The 19,070-nt window shown below is 50.7% G+C and overlaps 6 protein-coding genes across 6 annotated transcripts; 2 read left to right on the top strand and 4 right to left on the bottom strand.

The window, feature by feature from the left end:
* Positions 1-884: 884 nt before the first annotated feature.
* On the top strand, positions 885-3,443 carry CC77DRAFT_1010226 (glycoside hydrolase; the record flags this gene model as incomplete). Its single annotated transcript, XM_018523633.1, has 1 exon — positions 885-3,443. One exon carries the CDS (start codon positions 885-887, stop codon positions 3,441-3,443), a length of 2,559 nt encoding a protein of 852 aa, XP_018384425.1.
* Positions 3,444-4,416: 973 nt separating this feature from the next.
* Positions 4,417-5,997, top strand: CC77DRAFT_1051434 (hypothetical protein; the record flags this gene model as incomplete). The annotated part of the gene is made up of 2 exons (XM_018527669.1): positions 4,417-4,746; positions 5,031-5,997. The coding sequence occupies 2 exons, from the start codon at positions 4,417-4,419 to the stop codon at positions 5,913-5,915; spliced, it is 1,215 nt and encodes a 404-aa protein (XP_018384424.1). The 3' UTR covers positions 5,916-5,997.
* A 50-nt stretch (positions 5,998-6,047) lies between these two features.
* CC77DRAFT_1021844 (hypothetical protein) lies at positions 6,048-7,277 on the bottom strand. The gene has a single exon (XM_018525344.1). The coding sequence runs from the start codon at positions 6,791-6,793 to the stop codon at positions 6,197-6,199; it is 597 nt and encodes a 198-aa protein (XP_018384423.1). The 5' UTR covers positions 6,794-7,277; the 3' UTR covers positions 6,048-6,196.
* Positions 7,278-7,460: 183 nt separating this feature from the next.
* On the bottom strand, positions 7,461-9,506 carry CC77DRAFT_1021843 (MFS general substrate transporter). Its single transcript, XM_018525343.1, has 3 exons — positions 8,755-9,506; positions 7,957-8,695; positions 7,461-7,906 (listed from the first exon to the last, which is right to left on the bottom strand). The coding sequence occupies exons 1-3, from the start codon at positions 9,014-9,016 to the stop codon at positions 7,564-7,566; spliced, it is 1,344 nt and encodes a 447-aa protein (XP_018384422.1). The 5' UTR covers positions 9,017-9,506; the 3' UTR covers positions 7,461-7,563.
* Positions 9,507-10,733: 1,227 nt separating this feature from the next.
* CC77DRAFT_1010222 (hypothetical protein) lies at positions 10,734-12,380 on the bottom strand (the record flags this gene model as incomplete). Its single annotated transcript, XM_018523632.1, has 5 exons — positions 10,734-11,433; positions 11,484-11,911; positions 11,965-12,032; positions 12,082-12,211; positions 12,270-12,380. 5 exons carry the CDS (start codon positions 12,378-12,380, stop codon positions 10,734-10,736), a joined length of 1,437 nt encoding a protein of 478 aa, XP_018384421.1.
* Positions 12,381-16,238: 3,858 nt separating this feature from the next.
* CC77DRAFT_178894 (cytochrome P450) lies at positions 16,239-18,306 on the bottom strand. Its single transcript, XM_018530497.1, has 2 exons — positions 17,004-18,306; positions 16,239-16,953 (listed from the first exon to the last, which is right to left on the bottom strand). Exons 1-2 carry the CDS (start codon positions 18,105-18,107, stop codon positions 16,456-16,458), a joined length of 1,602 nt encoding a protein of 533 aa, XP_018384420.1. The 5' UTR covers positions 18,108-18,306; the 3' UTR covers positions 16,239-16,455.
* Positions 18,307-19,070: the final 764 nt, after the last annotated feature.

The following is a 19,070-nucleotide window of genomic DNA, read 5'->3' as shown; positions in this document are numbered from 1 at the left end:
GGCTTATTAGAGAGGCACGGGTGGGCCTCCACAGGCTTGATTGGCTGGAAAGGGTAAAGAGCTGCATAAACCCTTATGACCAACGGCGCATTGTTTTTGTACATTTCTAGCTATGATACCACACACATATTCAACAATGCATGATGATAGTTTTTCAACCCTCATTTGCAATGTCCACGGAGCGTGGAGGTGCACGCAGCAACTTGCTAATTATGACAGGGGCAGTGATGTCATTCAGAAGCGAGGCCGCGGCTGCGTGGGCAGATCTTCCCTGCCGTTGCTAATCTTCGGGGCAGGGTCTTCACGGCTTTGTCGAGATATGATATTCCCGGATGACGTTATGGCATTTTTCATGAAATGCCATCCAGCGTGCAACATGCTCCGGTGTCCTAAGGAAAGTCTCGTGCAGTTTGTTTGTGTTCGTGGCATAGCCACAGAGGCATACGCAGCCTTTCTACTACCAAGTACTCCAAGTATTAGCTGAGAGCATCGTCACCGTGATACCCGCCTTGTCAAACATCAACAACATTTACACAAGGCCGATTCCTCTTCCTATGTCCAAGTTTGTTGTGCTTTCCAAGATAGCTATCCAAGCGGCTTGTGGCGCCCAGTGCTCGGCCACGTCAGGCACGCTATCAACACCACGTCTCCACAGCAACGACACCAACATCCCAGCAAGCCCAACCTCGTGCATGTGCCCAGCCGCTGATTATACATATTCGCTACCGATATTCACATGCGCCCGAGAGCTGGCGAAGACCATTGAGCGTGTTATTCTTCCTTTCGTGCTTTTTCAGGCGTTCTATCAAGTGCATGCTAGCCCCTCGTTTCTACACCGCGCTTTCGCTACACTGCTATAACCACCACCACCACCATTCTTTCCAATGAGCGACCGCGAGCGTGACCCGTCGCGCAGACGACCACAAGGCGACCAACGACGACGACGCAGAGAATCTCAGGGCGACGTGGACCCTGAACGACGAAGACGGAGAGAATCCCGAGGTGAACACACGGTTTACGACCAGGAGGGAAGGCGGAGAAAAGGACACAGGGCGACAGACTCCTCAGGCGACCTACTTCCAAAGCCACGAAGACCTTCGATGCACCAGAGCGACACAGAGCAGGAATCCCCAGCCCCACGTCAAGCACGAGGCTCGCGGCGTAATTCTAGGTCAAAGGGCAGTGGAAGTGGGAGTCGAGGCTCAGCCCCTCTCAGTCTTGATGCGATAGCGAAGCTTGACAAGAGCAATGCGAAGAAGGCTGGAGGTTGGGGAGGCTACGACTATGACGACGAGTACCTGAAGGAAGTCAGAAGGAAAGAAAAGAACTTGGAGAAGGAGAGATTGAAGGAGGAGCGAGAAGAGAAGAGGCGAGAACAAAAAGAGCAGGAGGCTAGACGACGCGCTGCAGAGAGCGATGCCGCTCTGCTCGAAGAGAAGGCTAGAAAACGGCGGGAAGAGAGGCGGAAGGCTGCTGCGCTGAAGCAAAGTCAGACCGATGATGAGCTCGAGAGAACAAGAGGCACATATACAGAAGACGAACGAGAGGAAAGAAGACGAAGGCAAGAGCCCAAATACACACCGTCGGAAGCTGAGGAGCGAAGAGAACGGAGACGGAAAGAGAAGCAATACCGCACAGAGCAGAAGAAGCGTCGCGTTATTAGTGGTCCTTTGGCTGAAGAAGGCCGCATCGACGATGACGACTCCGAGTACCGATACATGATGGAGAAGCGCGGAGGCGCGGGCAGCGGTCCGCCAACAGTATACACAGAGGAGGAGCTGGCACGAAGGAAGAAGAACAAAAAGCGTATAATATTCGCGATAGTCGCCGTTGTGGTACTCCTCGCTATCATCATACCTGTAGCTGTCCTGCATTCGAGCAAAGGAAGCAAGAACGACGAGACAGGCGAAGGGAGCTCATCCGCGGCCACCTCGTCGGGGCCAAACAAAGACAACCTAGCTGGGAAGGACCGAAATAGCGTACCGGAAGCAGATCGAGGCGGCATCCTGGATCCATGGGCATGGTACGACACCCAGGACTTCAACGTTACCTACACCAACGAACTCGTCGGCGGTTTACCCATCATCGGTCTCAACTCCACTTGGGACGATGACGTCCAAGCAAACCCTTCTGTACCGAAGCTCTCAGACTCGTTCGAATATGGCAAGACGCCCATACGTGGCGTAAACGTCGGTGGCTGGCTCAATCTCGAACCCTTCATCACTCCTTCCTACTTCTCTCAGTATGGATCCAAAGACAATGTAGTGGACGAATGGACGTTTCTCAGCAAGCTTGGACCTGCGAAGGCCAAAGACACGTTAGAAAAACACTACTCCACCTTCATCACCAAGCAGACCTTTGCTGAGATCAGGGAGGCTGGCATGGACCATGTTCGCTTCCCCTTCGGCTATTGGATGGTGAGGACTTACGACGACGATGTCTACGTACCTCAGGTATCATGGCGCTACCTTTTGCGTGGTATCGAGTACTGTCGCCAAAACGGACTACGCGTGAATCTTGATCTTCACGGCGCACCAGGTAGTCAGAATGGCTGGAACCACTCCGGCCGTCAAGGCCAGATCAACTGGCTGAATGGCACAGACGGTGACAAGAATGCCCAACGCACACTAGACGTCCATCACCAGCTCTCTGTCTTCTTCGCGCAAGACCGCTACAAGAATGTAGTAACCATGTACGGTCTCGTCAACGAGCCACGCAACGTGGAACTCGACACCGACAAAGTCGTCGCCTGGACGCAAAAGGCCATTGACCAAATTCGCGCCGACGGCATAAAGGGCATCATTATCTTTGGCGATGGCTTCATGGGCCTCGACAATTGGCAGGGTAAGCTCCAAGGCAACGACGACCTCCTCCTCGACGTGCACCAATATGTCATCTTCAACACGGACCAAATCAAGCTCAAGCACCGGGACAAGCTGAACTTTGCCTGCGAAGCATGGACTCAGCAGTCCAAGCGCTCCATGGACAAGAAGACCGGTTTCGGTCCCACCATGTGCGGAGAATGGTCCCAAGCAGACACAGACTGCACGCAGTACATCAACAATGTCAATACCGGTACACGCTGGGAAGGCACTCTGCAAGCCTCGGACAAGTCGGGTGCAGTACTCGCCCCGCAATGTCCGCTCGAATCCTCCCAGTGCTCCTGCGACCAAGCCAACGCCGACCCTAGCAATTACTCTGACGAATACAAAAAGTGGCTGTACCAGTTTGCTATCGGCCAGATGGATGCTTTTGAAGCTGGTTGGGGCTGGTTCTACTGGACGTGGGAGACGGAGAAGAGTACACAGTGGAGTTATAGGCGGGGGCGCGAGGCGGGCATCTTGCCAGATAAAGCGTATGAGAGGGATTGGAAGTGCCCTGGAGGTGGCGTGGAGAGCTTGGATGAGTTTGAGGGGTTGGCGGAGAATTATAGGAGGATGTAGTGGAGGTGGGGACGAATGGGGTGTCGTATATGATCGTTATGTTGTGTTGTCCGGGCTTCGGCCCGTGTTCCTTTTTCGCATACGGTAATGAGGGGTGTTTGGGAGTGAGGGAGGTTATGAAGCATGACTGTCGGTGTTGTTACGAAGTTGAACATAGCATGTGCTCATGCATTTCATGGCGTTGGTTACAGGTTCCATCAATCCAGTACACTTCTTTTCGCGCAAATCTTTATCATCGGTTAGATTTATGTCCCTAGAACAAATGTGACAGCTTTGTGGCAATTGAAATCTGGGTACTTTGAATTGAGATGAATTGGTCTCCTTTGTGGAAGATGATCGCTCAGGATTTAAACGTCGTCAGCTTCTTTTACATATTTCATATCCCGAGGTAGCCGCTGAATCAGCGAGCCTGAATGTCTTGATGAACACGAACGAAGGTCCCCACATCTCATCTTACCGACTAAGATCTGAGCTTTGCACAAGGCCGCCCACAACTGCGCCTCATTACCACCAATCCTCAATGCCTAATTCCCTATTTTTATGTCTTCACAGTTCCTAGTACGCACCGTTCAACTCTCTTTCTAATGTAACAATCTCGACGTTTACCATCGGGGGCTGCTTCCAAGTGTTAGGATTACATACACGGACATCGCCACGTCATGCTCGCACGACACGTTTTTATTGCGATTGGCAGGAGGCATCGCACAACGCAAGTCGCTATTTTAAGGCGGACCGAGCGGAGTCATTGGGGACGTACCACCCTGGGGGAGATCATGGACAGTGAGCGAAGCGGTGTCGAGAAGGAGGCGGCTGTGTGGGTATCGTGAGACAAGGCGAGACATGTTTATATCGTAGGTGTGCTGCGTCTTCTTCATGTTTTGCTATCTCCATTTTCATCGTTCTTTCCTATACAATTGAACGATACCGTAATTCATATTTTCCAACATCTGATCGTGACCTGGAACATCTTACCATGTCGTTACCCATCAAAACTCATCATATTACCCCCCGAAACTCCATCTTCGAGAACGATGCCCAAAAGCGCGGTTTCATCGTCGTCATCATCCTCTCCGTCCTCGCTACTGTCGGCATGTTCTGTCTCATCATCAGTCTGGTCATATGCAAGAACAAACGCGATCGAAAGAACAAAGCAGCAATCGTGAATGCCGAGATGCGTATGCCTGGGTCTAAGAGCAGGTATCGAAAGCTGGAAGACGAGGAAGAAGCAGAAGGTGGAGTTTGGAGCGTAGAGATGGATGATAGACGGCCGACTGCGTACAAAGATGGACAGCAGTACGGACAGGTATGTGGATTATGAGATGGAGGGGGAAGCATGAGATGATGGGACTAACTCGGGTTTTAGGTTGACGTCGATGTGCCACATCCAGAGACTGCGTACAAGTGATCTCGCCCTATCCGGCTCGACATGGGACCATCACAATCAACGCGGTACTTAGCTTGCTAGCAAGCAGGTGTAAAAGCTCTTCACGGCATCGGATCATACACTAGCCATCATTCACCACCCGAACTAAACAATACCTCACCACCACCTCAACTCCGGGCCCTGCGGCTGAATCTCGCTTTTAGATCCCGTACTGGCTAGGCGTTACTACCAGAAAGCTCTACCTTCATATCATCAGACTCTCTCAACTCATGTTTCCATATCAAAAAGAGAAAGAGAGCACCCGGCTCTTGAGGGAAGCATTCGAGGAGAGGATGCGAACCGAACACCCCTTCACCACGGAGCAACTGCAACAATTCGATGACTTGAAGGCGCTGCTAGCAAGAGTACCCAAACTGAGCAAAGCCGACAAGGCAAAGGCCAAGGAAGCGGCCAAAGGAGAAATATGCACAGCGAAGCTCGACAAGCAAAGAGAGATGTCGGAAGAAAGGCGACTTCGCTCTTTACAAAAGCGCCACAAATCACCCAAGGACATTCAAAATCCAGAATCTTTTGCTGTAGAGACTAAAGCTTCGCTCACACCAAATTCGCTCTTCCCACTGCCATCATCGTCGCTGTTATGGCCTCGACCTGCACTCCAAGACCCAGTCTCATCCGCAACATCAGAAGTCACCTCCATCACACTCCCCCACCATGTTTGGGTCATCACCCAAACGTCCTTCGGATCCGGCGGCACTAAGAAAACCTTCGCTCTGTGTACCACACTCCTCGCCACTGAGGCAGTCATGGCCCACCTCACTGCTGAACTTGCGAATCGCATTGTTTTATACATACCAGGAGGCGCGAAGGCCGCGCAAAGGACACGTTTCGATTTTAAGACGTACATTCGTACAGACCATGACTTCGGCTTTCAGGCGTGCCTTGGAGGGGGGAAGAAAGTTGCTATTGATGTTAATGCTAGTTGGAAGGAAGGGGTGCCATGGCAGGGGAAGGTGGGCGATGGGAAAATTTTCGGGGAGGGGTTTGGGGAGGTTACTATTGAGAAAGTCGGGGCGTTTACGGCGGGGTGAGGGTGATGATAGTCTAACAGGTGTTTGTGAAAAGCTGTCATAGAAAATATGTAAACAGTAGGGGATACTTACGATAATAAGCTAGGTAAATGACAAAGCCGGAAATTCTCCGACATCATACAAACAAGAAGGCTATAGTACACCAGGAACATTGAGATGGAAGCTAATGCTAACTTTCATCTCTTCGTATAATGTAAGGTGTTTTGACATTGTATTCTAGTCGACACTTAAGCGTCCAGATCTTACATCCACATCTCTTGAGACATACATCAACAAGACTTCTACTGCCCATCCCTCTCGGCAAGCATCTCCTCAATATGCTTGTTCAACCAATACCTTCCCAACACCTCCCTACTCATATCCTTCGCCCCCTTAATTTCTCCCGCACACTCCCCCGTCTTACACAAGCAGTTAAAGGGCTGAGCCATACTCCACTCCGTACTCGGATAGAAAAATGTGAGCTCATCGCCCTCCTTCAGCCCTTCTCCATCCTCCGAAACCCTTACTTCCCAGCGCTGCATGTCGAACACTAGGCTGGGCTTGCAGCTGTGGTTTATGTAGACGAGGTCGCAGTTGAGCTCAATGTGGAGGTCGCGCGAAGCTTGGACAGAGGAGTACGCTACGGTGGCTGGTGTGGGATTTGTGATGCGGGCAAAGACTGCGCCTGGGGGGAGGTTGACAAGAGAAACTGAGCGTGAGGTAAAAGCACCTGGGTTGCGTTCTACGTGGAGGAGACGGGAAAGGTCGGGTTTAACCCAAGCGGGAATTTGCGAGGTAACTGTCGACGAAGGTGTTATGACAGGTTTGGTAGACGATTTTCCGTTCGTGTGGGGTGTTGTAGCGGGAGGAGGGGTCGAGGTTACGGCTGCTGGAGACATGGTGGATGACGAGGACTCGAAGTTTGTAATAATGAATCTATGTGTATGGGATGAGAATTATGAGTTAATTTGCTTCGTCAGTCATGTCAAGAGAGGTTATATGGCCGTTCTTTAGTACTGCTTCCCTGGAAGCCGGACGATGGGCGCAACTACACGCTTCCAGACATACTAGGGTCCACATGAAGACGCCATCTCATCCTTTGTGTGGGGATAACGCGGCTTGTTCCAGTGTCATTCCATGTAGTTCCATATTGCCGACGGGGCTTGGTGTCTCTATTCCAGCCTGCTTTGGCGGACGGAGATCCGAGGTACCTAGGTACATATGTACCCAATTGCACGTGAGGCAAGCTTTGCCGGGTATTCAATGTATAATAGCATTACGCGCGGTAAGTCCAGTTTAAGGCGGCACAGCGAGGATCAAGTGGGCTGGGTTCTGGTATATCTGTCGTCTGTCGTGCATGGTGGGGAGCTGCTAGTGACGTGGGTTGTTGAATAGCTTCCAAGTTCTCCGGCTTTACAAATAGCCTCGGCAGTGCGAAAGCACACTAAGCCTAAAACGTCCCACCTAGGTAGGGACTTCTCTAGCAGTCGAGAACTCTAGAGATGTTCTAAGCTGTGCATGCGGCTCCTTGGTACAGAACTTTGGCATACTTAAGGGTATGAGACTTGTAGCGGAGATTGATGCGTGTTGTTATGGGTGTTCAATCACCTATGTACCTATAGAGGTCTTTGTCATCATCGAACATCATCCTCAACCCAGACCAACCCACTTATTTCACATATGTCTGCTCAACGGGCACAACGCCATTCTCGTCACCCTCGACACCCGCCGCATCTCCACTCTGAAGGCCCATCTTGCTTGTATCATATCCGTTTGCGGTGAGATACTCTCTGAACTTTACGTCCTCCTGGTCGATTGTATCCTGGCCGATATGCGGAAGCAGCAACACCAGACCAGCAGCTACGAAGGCTAGAGTAGATGCGACGAAGAAAGGGTTACGGCCTGCAGCTATTTCATCATCACCTGCAGCCTTCTGTAACGCATCGAGAGCATAGGATCCAGCGAACGCACCAATCTTGCCTACGGCTGCTGCGATACCGTAGTATTGGCCACTGTCTACATGTTAGAAGCGGAGGGATGACAAGGCGATGAAAAGACGTACCGAATTCCAGTTGCACAGGTCTTCGACGCAACCAAACCAATGTTATCGCCAGGGCCAAATTCGCCTAGCGCAAGGAAAATCCCATATACCACGACGAATCCAGCAACGTTCTCGGGTTTGTTCAGCCAAGGATAGCATCCAGCCATGATGAATCCGATAATACCCTGCAGCGTTACGCCGATAAATAGCGTCTTCTTAGGGCCCATGGATGGTAGATCTGCAACAAAAGCACCAGCAAGGCAGCCGGGCATGTAAAAGAAATTGATTAGGATGTTCCACGCCAGACTCTTCCATAACGGCGCCGATTCGCCCAGTAGATTGGCTAAGATAGATGTCGCGTAGATACCGAATGAGTAGGCGCTGAAGTCATAGATGAACCAGATGATACTGACAATGCTGAGCCGGAACCAGTAGTACTTGATGATAAGCAACCATGGTGTCTTCGCTTTGGCCAGAGACTCCCGCTTAAATGCCTCTGGCTCTTGTAGCTTCAATCGGAGGTAGAGTAGCGAGAGAGGCGGGATGACACCGATACCAAGACAGATACGCCAGGCGGCGCGTAGATGGTTCTCCCCTGTAGCAAGGACGACGACAGTAGCGACGATGGCGCTGATAAAAAAGGCCAGGTCAATCTGCACGTTGGTGAAGAGGATGAACCATTTGTTCCGTGTGCCTTGCTTGAGTTCGCCAGTAGATTCTGCACAACCGACACTGCCCGCTGGGTACTCTCCACCGATGCCTACCACAAGTCAGCAAATTCAACGAATGCAAACAAGCACAGTTTTGTGTAGCACATGCCTATTCCGAGAAAGAACCGATATACAACGAGCGCCGTCAATAAACCACTCGGACTTCCACCTGCTCCATAAGACGCCGTTCCCAGGATGGCGAAAAGTATGATGATGATGGTCGAAGTGAATAACGACCATTTTCTTGAAAAATGATCAGATGTGTACCCGAAGAACAACATCCCAACGACTGTGCCAGCAAAAGTTATACTTGCGACGTTTGCTTGAGCAGAGGAGTTCGCATACGAATCTGGGTAAATAGTCTTCAGCATCGTGTTGACCGGTCCAATAATCTACAATTCCTCTATCAGCATTTCTGTTCTCACAGTTCCAGTCTTTACTCGTATATAGCGGTGTTGCTTTGGGATGGGGATCGATGTTGTCGCGTTGGAGAATATCTTGTTGTCGCTTTTTGGGTCGGTTTCTGCGTACATTGTTGAGATAGCCATCGCTGAAAAGTCCAGCTCCGCATGCGATCACAGGCCATAACCTTTCCCATCTTCCTTTCTCTGTTTTTGCGACGCTGCCTCTACGTTCGATGTCGCCTTTCTCATCAGTCGCATTGTATAGGCCAGGCTGGACTTCTGCGGCTGAAGCCATGGTAATGTCGCGTGGGGCTTAACCAGAATGCGCTGCAGGAGGGTATTGCGTCACGATGCTCCAGCGCGGTGATATGGTAAGAATTTCGTAGCAACAGCGACAAGCTTTCGTAGGCGAACCCCTCAAGCTTTAAGGGTTCCAAGGTTCACACCAAAACTTGATCTTACTCGCTACCCATTTGCTACCTTTGTGCCACTCACCGCAAAAGACCCTGTGATCACCTTGCTATGGGCCGTATCGGGCTTGGTGCAGACCCGAGGGGTCAACGAACCATTCACAACATGCGAAAGCTTTTCCAATACCCGAGGCGTAGGATTCGGAGGCCCACGAGCTGTTACTCGATACAGCAAGTACAATCTCCGCCGGGAATACCGATCATAAGAGGTTGGGACTACAAAAAGTTGTCAATGATTGCGCGGCCTCCGCCGCTCGGGTATTATGGCTCTCGGGAATAAAAGACCGCAGCCGCTCTTAGGTGAAGAACAGCGCGATCGGTAGTTATGACTTGAAAGTCTTCGAAACCATCCTGGAAGGCGGGCATCGTGTTCAGCTTCAAGCTTTGCCATGCTTTATCTCAGGCGACCGAAGCACCTGCGCGTCACCTAAAGAGGTTAGTTGTACTGACATTGCCGACGCCACACGGAGCTTGTCCTGCAGCTGCTGGAACGAATTGGCATGTGAGCACGCGATCATCAGCATGGCATTCGATGCTCAAAACAGCAGACCCATACTGCATCCGAACATCGGAATCGATTCCGTAATACTTCACTGTGTAGTTTGTAGGGGTAGGCACAATATTATATGCTGATCCAGCTTTGGGGCTACGAGAACCCGGGTTGTTAACAGCGCAGGCAAGATTTCACACCAACCAGGCCACGCAGGTGGCCTTAACGCGCTCCTCTTAGTCTCGCTCAAGAAGCGATAACAACGAGCAACAGACGCTCGGATGAACTTTCAGATCGAGCTGATAACATCCATGCTCATGCAGGTATAGATTGCGGCAAGCGGAAGGAGACGAAGGAACACGAACAACAGCACCGTGCGCGATTGTGTTGAGATCCAACCCGTACGGCATCTCTACGGGAGAACTGTCGGTGATTGAATCAGCAACTATCGACTCCATCTTGCGACCACATCGGACCGATACCTGTGGTTGCGGGCCGAGGAGCCTTGGAAACGTGTAACAAGACCGAAGGATCCACGTGAGCAAGTTGAACCAATGCCCAATCTATGGTTTTGTTGATTAGATGACTACATTATTACATACTCATCTATGTATGTGCTGCGTACAAGAAAAGACATGTTGCATATTGCATTGCTGCAGGGTATCACGCGAAAGACATTAGCAAAGACATGTACCGATCCTTCCTCCCAAAAACAAGATGTCTTTTACTTGTTGTCAGACGTCTTGATGTGCTCAAACGGAATCGATGTTTTTTGGACCGTGGTCGTCACCTGTCCTCGTGAATTCGCCCTGTCCATCTCCATGAACCAGTCGTCACCCTCGCTCTGCGTCAGGCTTTTTGAACTCCGGTTCTCGTTGCTCGGAATGCGGTATAGGTGTCGTAGTGAATCTTGACTGGGGCGGCCGGCGAGATCCATGCCCATTGTTCGGCCTACAGATGAGGCTGTGCTTGCTTTCCGACCTCCAAAGCCCCCAAGAGTGGGACCAATAGAGGAAGCATTGCTCGATTTATGATAATGGTTTATAGGGGATGACTTTTCCCCTGACTTCCGCGGCATTTGATCAGATATCGTTGTGATGACACCCATCTTACTATCCCCTCCAGATGATGTTATCTTTCTGTCACTAAGGCTAATGCCACCGGCATTGGAGTCGAAGCTATCGTTTCTTGTAACATGTTCAACATGTATCTGCACTTCATTGACGACGAAAATCTTGTTGGATGCCAATGTTGCTATGGCAGGCCAGAAGATGGGTATGGAAGCTGTGATGATGGCGAAGTTGACTTCGAGGACGGCGAAGATGTACACTATGGGGGTATGGAAAGACATGTCAAGAACGGGTTCGGTACCCGCTTTGTTGACAGACATGGCGATCATGCGACCGATAGCCACGATGACCACGCTAGTGTGTTGTCAGTACGGTTCCGTTCCGAAGGCACGCTGTCCACTTACACACAGCCTAAGCTGAATAGACCGACCAAGCCTGCTCGGCTTTTACCCGCAATCCTCAATGTGGTTACGAAAGGAACAGGTAGAAGAAGGACCAAAATATCGAGCAAGCAGTTACTGACAGCATGTCCCAAGAACATGTGAAAAAAGTCTTGAGGGTTCTTGCTGCCCCATCCGATGCATGTGCCATCTAATGTTGGATTCCAGTTTTTGGCGATGGGATTGCAGGGGAAAAGCGCGAGAAAGAAGAAGGTCAGTCCCCACAATGAGCATATGACAATCATGGCCCAGGTAATGCATCGTGCAAGGCGATACTGAGCATGAGTCGCTGAAGGCGCGGCTTCGGCAAAGAGACGAAGATACTGTATGAGGATAGAAAGCTTGATTAGTGCTGTACTCGCAGTGTAGGCGGCATTTGTCGAGTATATGTGCTGGAATTGATGTTAGCCTGAGTCCGAATAACTATTTAACTTTGATCTAGTACCTTGAAATACGACGTTAGATGCTCAGCATCAAGTGTCCACAAGTGCAGACCGAGACCATCGACTGGCACTGTGAATGATTAGTCACGCCTCGATTGGTGAGATATCGCTATGCATACTCATGCAAACCATGATGTCTCCGATAAAGCTCGCAGCGGCGGCGAGGACCACGAACAAGTCATCCCAGCCCCAAAGACGGTCCTTGATACGGAACCATAACCGCAAGCTCAATGTAAAGATGGCGACTGACTGATGAAGTCAGTACAAAGATGTCTAGAGTGTATAGTTGCTCGATCATCGCACATACCAGGAAAGCAATTGTGAGGCCAAGGATTGTCTCAGGTTCGTTGACATTTGGTAAGTTGGCATTGTCTGGATGTTGTGCTGGATCTGGTAAAAGAGCAGTGCTGGTGCTCATGATTGCGCACTCGACCAGGAGATATTACGGTAAGGCGGAACGGAGGTTGTATCGGTTAGCGATTTCAGATCGATGAAGGTAGTGTAGCTAATTGCGATAAAACTCCATTACATGGTCCCGCCAATATGGAAAGAATGAGGTTGGACCTGCAAGAGACAGTGTTACAATCGACCCGAATCGTGGCCGGGAACGAGGCTGCATCAGACGAGGAGGTGTAGCGGTCTAATACGTTGAACGGTGGGTCTCTCGTGCCGAACGTTCAAGTCATGACATGCGTGCGTTACCCTCCCTACGACACATGGTGTAACCCCTGCTGTCCCGCATGGAGGATCAAAAATGGGGTCGTGCAACTAGCGGCAGGTAAGCCTGTACATGTCCGCATCCCTGCTGTGATAGGTGTGATGATTGCTGCGTAAGGGTTACTTCCCCTCGGTCGTCATGAGACACTGGTACTTGCGTCCCTGACGACGCCTCTTTTTCTAATTGACAGTGTTAGACTAAGAGAGTAACCTATCGTTTACACACTTGACTTCAAACTACAACGCGGGGGCCGCATGGATCCACATCAAAGGGGGCGCGAGCAAGTCATGAAGGTTGTTCGATCGATGGTCGTTCAGCTACATTCTAGCTGAACAGAATGAGGAACTGGTCGACGAGAAAAACATGGTGTGGTGGCAAACGGGCACTCTGCCGACAGTCGAGTTTGATTGGTACCCCGCAAAACAGCCTTGCATCGCGGATGGCTGAAACAAGATAGCCTAGAACTCTGTTGCTTAGGTTTGCTTTAGGTGCTCAATATGCACTCCATTTCTTGATTTTTCTTCTTCTAGCCTTGCTCCAATCCCGCGAAAGGTGCGCCGCAATGCCGCTTGTTCCTGAAGGAAAGAAAGCCGGCTCGATTCTGGGCAGCCAATAAAGCGGATGATGTATACAGGAGACTCGAGTATATCTTACACAGGGGATCCCTTTGAAGATCCAATCCTTTAAGAAGGAAGCTCCCGTTGGTGGCGTCGCTCATAAGAATGGGAACATGGGAAGGAGCATGATGTGGAATGAATGGTCGTTGGAACACTGACGGTCCGCAAGGTTAGATGACTCGGTTTCACTCCTCTCCGGGGCCCACCACTCGAAGCGAGCAACTATAGCCAGTACCCCTGTTTGCAACGTCTCATGGCTACGATGACCACAGCGGCGATGGTGATCTCGGCCGCGCCGTATGGCTAACGAATAGTTCGCATGGCATTTGTAAGTCGTTAACCAGTGCCAATCTCGACTTAGTTGGACGCGAACTACAGTTTCGCAAAGGTTATCGGGGACAACTAGCCGTCGAACGCGCGCGGGTTCGACGGGGCTTTGCCGGGCATGACGCGACGACGGTTCTGTAGCGGCGCAGCGATAGTCAAGGTAGCATCCCGTTCTGTCCCATTTCTTTTTTGACCTCCTATCGGGAATGGCTATTTCAGCCTGGAGCCCTCGGGGTTGCAAACCATTGAGGACTACGCCTCGGGGACATATCGGCAAGGGAAGCCTGCAAGCGCAACCCCACTGGATTTGGTGGAGGCCGCCGGGCCTCTTCCAGCGACTCATGCTTCTAGGAATCTTACGACTCCTCAATACGGTGTACGTGTTGCTATAAGGGAGTCGTGGTAAGTGCGTGCTTGCTGCACAATGGGTCAGACATCATAAGAAGAGCCAACGCCGCAGCAATTACCAGTCACCGTGCCTTCTTGTCGCCCCAATTTTGCTGGCTCGTATCAACGCAACGCTGCTCACATAACCCACCCGGCAGTCTGTATCCATGATGAGGTCAGATGGCGAGCGATGAAACGAAAGGGTGTAGGGGGAGCGTTGACGAAGATGCATGGGTCATGAATGACCGTCAAGGGTCTGCAAAAAGCATCCGAGATCAACAGGGCAGTTGCCCAACGTCGTCGCGTAGCAACACACCCTTCGGCTCCGACTACCCAAGGCACAATACGATGTCTGGACTCTGGAGCTATATTGCTCTTTCTCAGCTATCCTGACTGTACAGCTTACATCTCGGCATAATTGCTTTCTTATCGCTACAAAGATGAGGAAGAGAATTAACGCTTCAATCACAATAGGGTGTACACAGTAAGCGTGGAATCACGCGCGCCATCGTTCGAGGCCATACCACAAACGCAGTATCACTCTCACTACTGCACATGCTCACATTACCGGGGTTGTTTTTAGGGTGAGAGTCTGGTTGGGGAAGGACGGAAAACCTACTGCATCTACAACTCCCACCACTCGTGGGAACCAACTCGTTTGCGCACGCCTTGACCACTTCGCGTACATCACACGAAAGGCTTGGTTTCGTCACTAAACAAAACGGTTACGTTTTGGGTGCATCAGGAATTCAAATCGAGCGTTGTGCGACGGCCAATTTACCTTTGTCGGAGGGAAGATCTGTAGATTTGATTGCAAATGCAGTCAAGCGCCCCAGTCATTCCAGTCATTAGTTGACCGTTTGATCCACACTGACCCGGACCCTGGTTCCCAAAAAGATCCGGTGGCTATCCTCAACGGTTAGAAACTCAACATGGCTCTTCAGGCGGTTCCCGTTCCCGCTGGCTGCCCACTTCATGGATGTCACTGATGCGTCCAACGGCGAACCGAGATTGCCAGGCTCAGTCGAGCTCGAATATGTCGCTTCTCTATGGGATCGCTTCCACATACATCTATAACATACTATACTGTACATACCCATTCAAAAGGTCTCGATATTGATCCTGCATCATGATGAGTAGCCTTTTGCCAGATGGTTTCCACTAGGACTCGGGCCGTCAGAGCGTTACCTTGAACAGATGGTTCTCCGACACTGTTCTCGAACCCCTCCTGAATATCCACTGTATGACCCAAGAGCAGGTTCACCTTGCGTGACGACGGAACTGGGAGAAACACGCGACTCGTGGCCGCTGCCAGTGCACCCGTTTAGTCGGACGATAAACGTTCCGGTGGTAAGGTCCCACATGCGGCTGCTTAGAGAACATATGAGTAAATGAAGCCAAGGTTCGCGCTGGGTTTTGACCTTGGCCTTTCCACATTCGGGCTTATCATGGTCACCCAAGTCGATCTTATCTTCTACCCCAAGATCTAGAGCAAAGCCGGAGCAATTACGGCAGGACGTCGGTTTCTGCGTCATCAGCCTGTGCTGAAAGGACGTTTCTCACCTCATCCCTTGTAGTACAGCCGCCAAGTATCCGAGAGATATTAAAAACACGACGTCTAAATAATTCGCAGCTCCAAAGCAGCGACGAAGCCTGGTCTAATCACGGAACTTCCATGCCCAGTAAGCCTGGCCATAATGTTATTAACAGTCCTGCTCTCATGTTGTCGGATATACACATGCCAGTCAACATTCATACAGGCAGCTCACACGCGATCTCAAAATGGATACACATACGATTCTCGATACTGAGCTGAACACCGTATTGCGACTCAACGGGATGCCGGCAAACTCATCTCATCATGAATGCAACCTACTCGGAGGTTAACTCGAAAAGAGTGTAATTGTGTTATCAAGGGATGGGGGGCGCACGTCCAAGCACTAAACACCGTTCCACTTCTATATGTTATACAAGTCAGACTCCCCAGAGACGTCTTTCCTCTCGTCAGCATCACACCAGAGGCTCTGATGAAATAGTCGGAGTATCGACACCAGCGCCATCAACTGTCTGAATGCCCGTACTGGAGCCACACCAGCAGCTGTCGATGCACTCGTGGCGGCAGAGACTCAGGAACGGCACTTGCGCCCGCGCCTTGCGCAGATCGTGTGTAACGGCTTGATCGAGGAGGCATACGAGAGGTGGGAGAAGGAGGAGGCGATGGCAGAATGGAATCACGGAACGTTGCGTCGTGAGCCGCCGATAAGGGGCTATAAGCGTTGGCGGTGCGAGCAAGCGTGTATCTGTATGTGCGTAAAGGGTTTACAGCTAGTGGATGGACTTTCATGGCGCAAGTAGCTGATAAATGAACACCACGCCCCATCAAGATGATGATTCATCTTTATTAACGTTCTTTGCTCGAGACATTGTTCTCCATGCTGATAGCCTCAATCAAGCCACGACCGTGTCTTCTCACAGTCTTCAATAACAGCCTGACGATGCATCTCACTCCTCGGAACAAACTCCACCGCAAAAGGCTCGCTACCCAACAACAGTCCACCATGAAACCCCGTCTCGACACTCATGTCCAGCTCCCCTTTCGCTCTCACATCAAAAGCCCAGACAAGCTTAGCCGCCATAGCCAAGAACCCATTCTGTGCAAACAGATTACCAGGACACTGGCGACGGCCACTACCAAATGCATAAATCAGTTTCCGACCTTCTGCCTGGCATTCCTCGACCGAAAGATCGGTGCCGTAAGGGTTTGCGAGGTAGCGGTCGGGATTGAAAGTGTCGGGTGAGGAGAAGAGGTTTGGGTCGTGCGAATCAACCCAGATGTTCTGGAGGATGGTCGTGCCCTTGGGAATATGGTAGCCGCGGAAGATATCGTCTGCATCGAGGGTGTGAGGAAGGTTGACGGTGGCCACTGGGCGCCAGCGAAGAACCTGCTTGCGTTTAGTAGTTGTACGAACAGCTTGAAGAACAGAGGACCTACCTCGAAGAAACACGCCTTTAAGTATGGCAACTTGTCCAGATCTTGCGCACGAGGCGGCTTGCCTGCCTCGCAAACATCATCTACTTCGGCTTGTGCACGCTTCAAGATCTTGGGATAAGCGCCTAGGACCTTGATGAAGTGCAAGGAAGTGAGATACGTGGTATCGACAGCTGCGTCGTAGAGGCCTCCGCCTAGATATGCGAGCTGGTGGTCGTCGAAACCAGTCTTACTGTCCTGCTCCTGAAGCAGCCTCGCCATCAGAGACAGAAAGTCCTTTGGCTTAGCATTCTGACCCGCCTCGTGGAGCTTCAATTCCTCTTTAGCCGAGTCCAACATGATCTTGTAGAAGTACTGTTGATTCTTGCGCAGCTCTGTGGCTTGACCCTTCCATTTAGCCAGGAAAGCCGGTACGTACTTGAGGATGGGGAACATGTTGATTGGAGGGGCGGATCCGGGGTTCAGCAGCTCCAGCCAGTTTTTCTGGTTGTCATAGAACAGCTTGATGAGATCTTTGTCCTTCTGTGCTCCTCGATGGCCGCAGATTGCTGTCAACGGTGTGCCCATGGCCCAGTTGTGAAGATGATCTTCCCACTTCTCAGGTGACATGATAAGCCTATAGGCGAAATACGCTCCTGCTGCATTCTGCAATGGCAGGGCTTGCTCGCATCCTGCAGGACCGAGCAACGATCTAACCACCGACCGATATCTTTTCAAATAAGCGTCATTCTGCAAGAAAAGAATGTGTTGCGTGTCCTGAACAATGTGTTCTCGGAAGATATAGTCAGTAGGTCGGCCAGAGTAAATGTTGCCTCGCTTCTCGAGCAGCTCACGAACGACCTCAGCACTGTTGAGAACGACGAGGTTTAAGGGACCCGCTTTTAGCCCGACGATGTCGCCATAGGTTTGACGCCATTCGGAGAACTTGACGTGGAGCTTGTCGGAGGCGAAGTGGTGCACGTTTCCGATCAGAGGGAGGCAGGGCGGTCCTGGAGGGTAGTATTTTGGTGGAAGGGAGCGTAGTGAGAAGCGTATGATGGAAACGATGGTATAAATCAACACCAGTCCTATGGATGTCTGGGTCAGGAACGTTTTGTCGATGTCCATGTTGGCCTTATTGCACTTCCTTACTGGCCAAAGGTTGTGTTGTTGCTACTTCACACATACTGTCCATGCGGGGTTTTAAGGAACAGTGAACAATCCTTGCAGTTGATTCCCCATAAATGTCAGCATTGCGGTTTGTGCTGCATATTTGCAGGGTTGATTGATCCTTCGGTTTCTAGCGCCAAGAATGGTCTATCTTCCGCGGCTGTCACCTTGTACACCCTGGTCACGATAAACGCAGCAGCAGCAGTATGCTGTTTCCAAACAGTATGTATCTTTCGAGGTGAGTATTCCTTCTCGGAGTATCTCTGATAAACCTGCGGAGGAGTTACAGAAAGGTATACATTGTGGTCCAGTCGTAGTGTCAAAGTATGTTGGAAATGATGTCTGATCGCACGAGCACTACTTAATGAGCGATTTAGAGGCCTTGTAGATCTTACGTTGTTCTCGGTGGTAGCATGTTTGATTCTGTCTGTCGGGCGGGGTCTGTGGGGAAGAAGCTGAATGTGCACATAAGCCGTTGTTACTGTAGGAGGGGTCATGGTCGGGTAATTGCACATATACATGCACGTTCAACATCTTCTCCACAATTTCATGTAGTTCCACTTCATCCCACTATCAAACTCCCTAATAATCAGGCAAGTTTTTCCAAAAAAGACCGTGGATCAAACTTTCACTCCTGCTTTCCTATAACCAGCTCTCTTTGCTTTGTTGCATCTCTTCTCAATGCAGTACTTTGTACATACGTGTCGATCATATCAAGTTTTCTCAAGACGGCTATCATAGCGACCACAACAAATAGGTCTGCCATGGCTGCCAGAACTGCTAGGGAGTACAGAGTCTCTACGGCTGAGGTACCAAAATACGAGTATGATGAGGACAATGAAACTTGACTCAGTTCACTGTTCCTACGCCAGTTCTCTACTGCCGCTTAGGTCTATGATGCACATACTGCTCGCATCTATG

The sequence above is a fragment of the Alternaria alternata genome (assembly GCF_001642055.1).
Source record: "Alternaria alternata strain SRC1lrK2f unplaced genomic scaffold CC77scaffold_14, whole genome shotgun sequence".
Taxonomy (NCBI): Eukaryota; Fungi; Ascomycota; class Dothideomycetes; order Pleosporales; family Pleosporaceae; genus Alternaria; species Alternaria alternata.
The sequence above is the reverse complement of the archived record's forward strand: the minus strand, read 5'-3'. Positions and strand labels throughout refer to the sequence as shown.

Bases quoted from the DNA above. Each gene is read 5' to 3' on its own strand.
- CC77DRAFT_1021844 (XM_018525344.1), bottom strand. From the start codon at position 6,793: ATGTCTCCAGCAGCCGTAACCTCGACCCCTCCTCCCGCTACAACACCC.
- CC77DRAFT_1021843 (XM_018525343.1), bottom strand. From the start codon at position 9,016: ATGCTGAAGACTATTTACCCAGATTCGTATGCGAACTCCTCTGCTCAA. The intron at 8,696-8,754 runs GCATGTGCTACA...GACTTGTGGTAG, and splicing joins TCGGTTCTTTCTCGGAATAG to GCATCGGTGGAGAGTACCCA. The intron at 7,907-7,956 runs GTACGTCTTTTC...ACATGTAGACAG, and splicing joins ACCTGTGCAACTGGAATTCG to TGGCCAATACTACGGTATCG.
- CC77DRAFT_178894 (XM_018530497.1), bottom strand. From the start codon at position 18,107: ATGGACATCGACAAAACGTTCCTGACCCAGACATCCATAGGACTGGTG. The intron at 16,954-17,003 runs GTAGGTCCTCTG...AAACGCAAGCAG, and splicing joins TAAAGGCGTGTTTCTTCGAG to GTTCTTCGCTGGCGCCCAGT.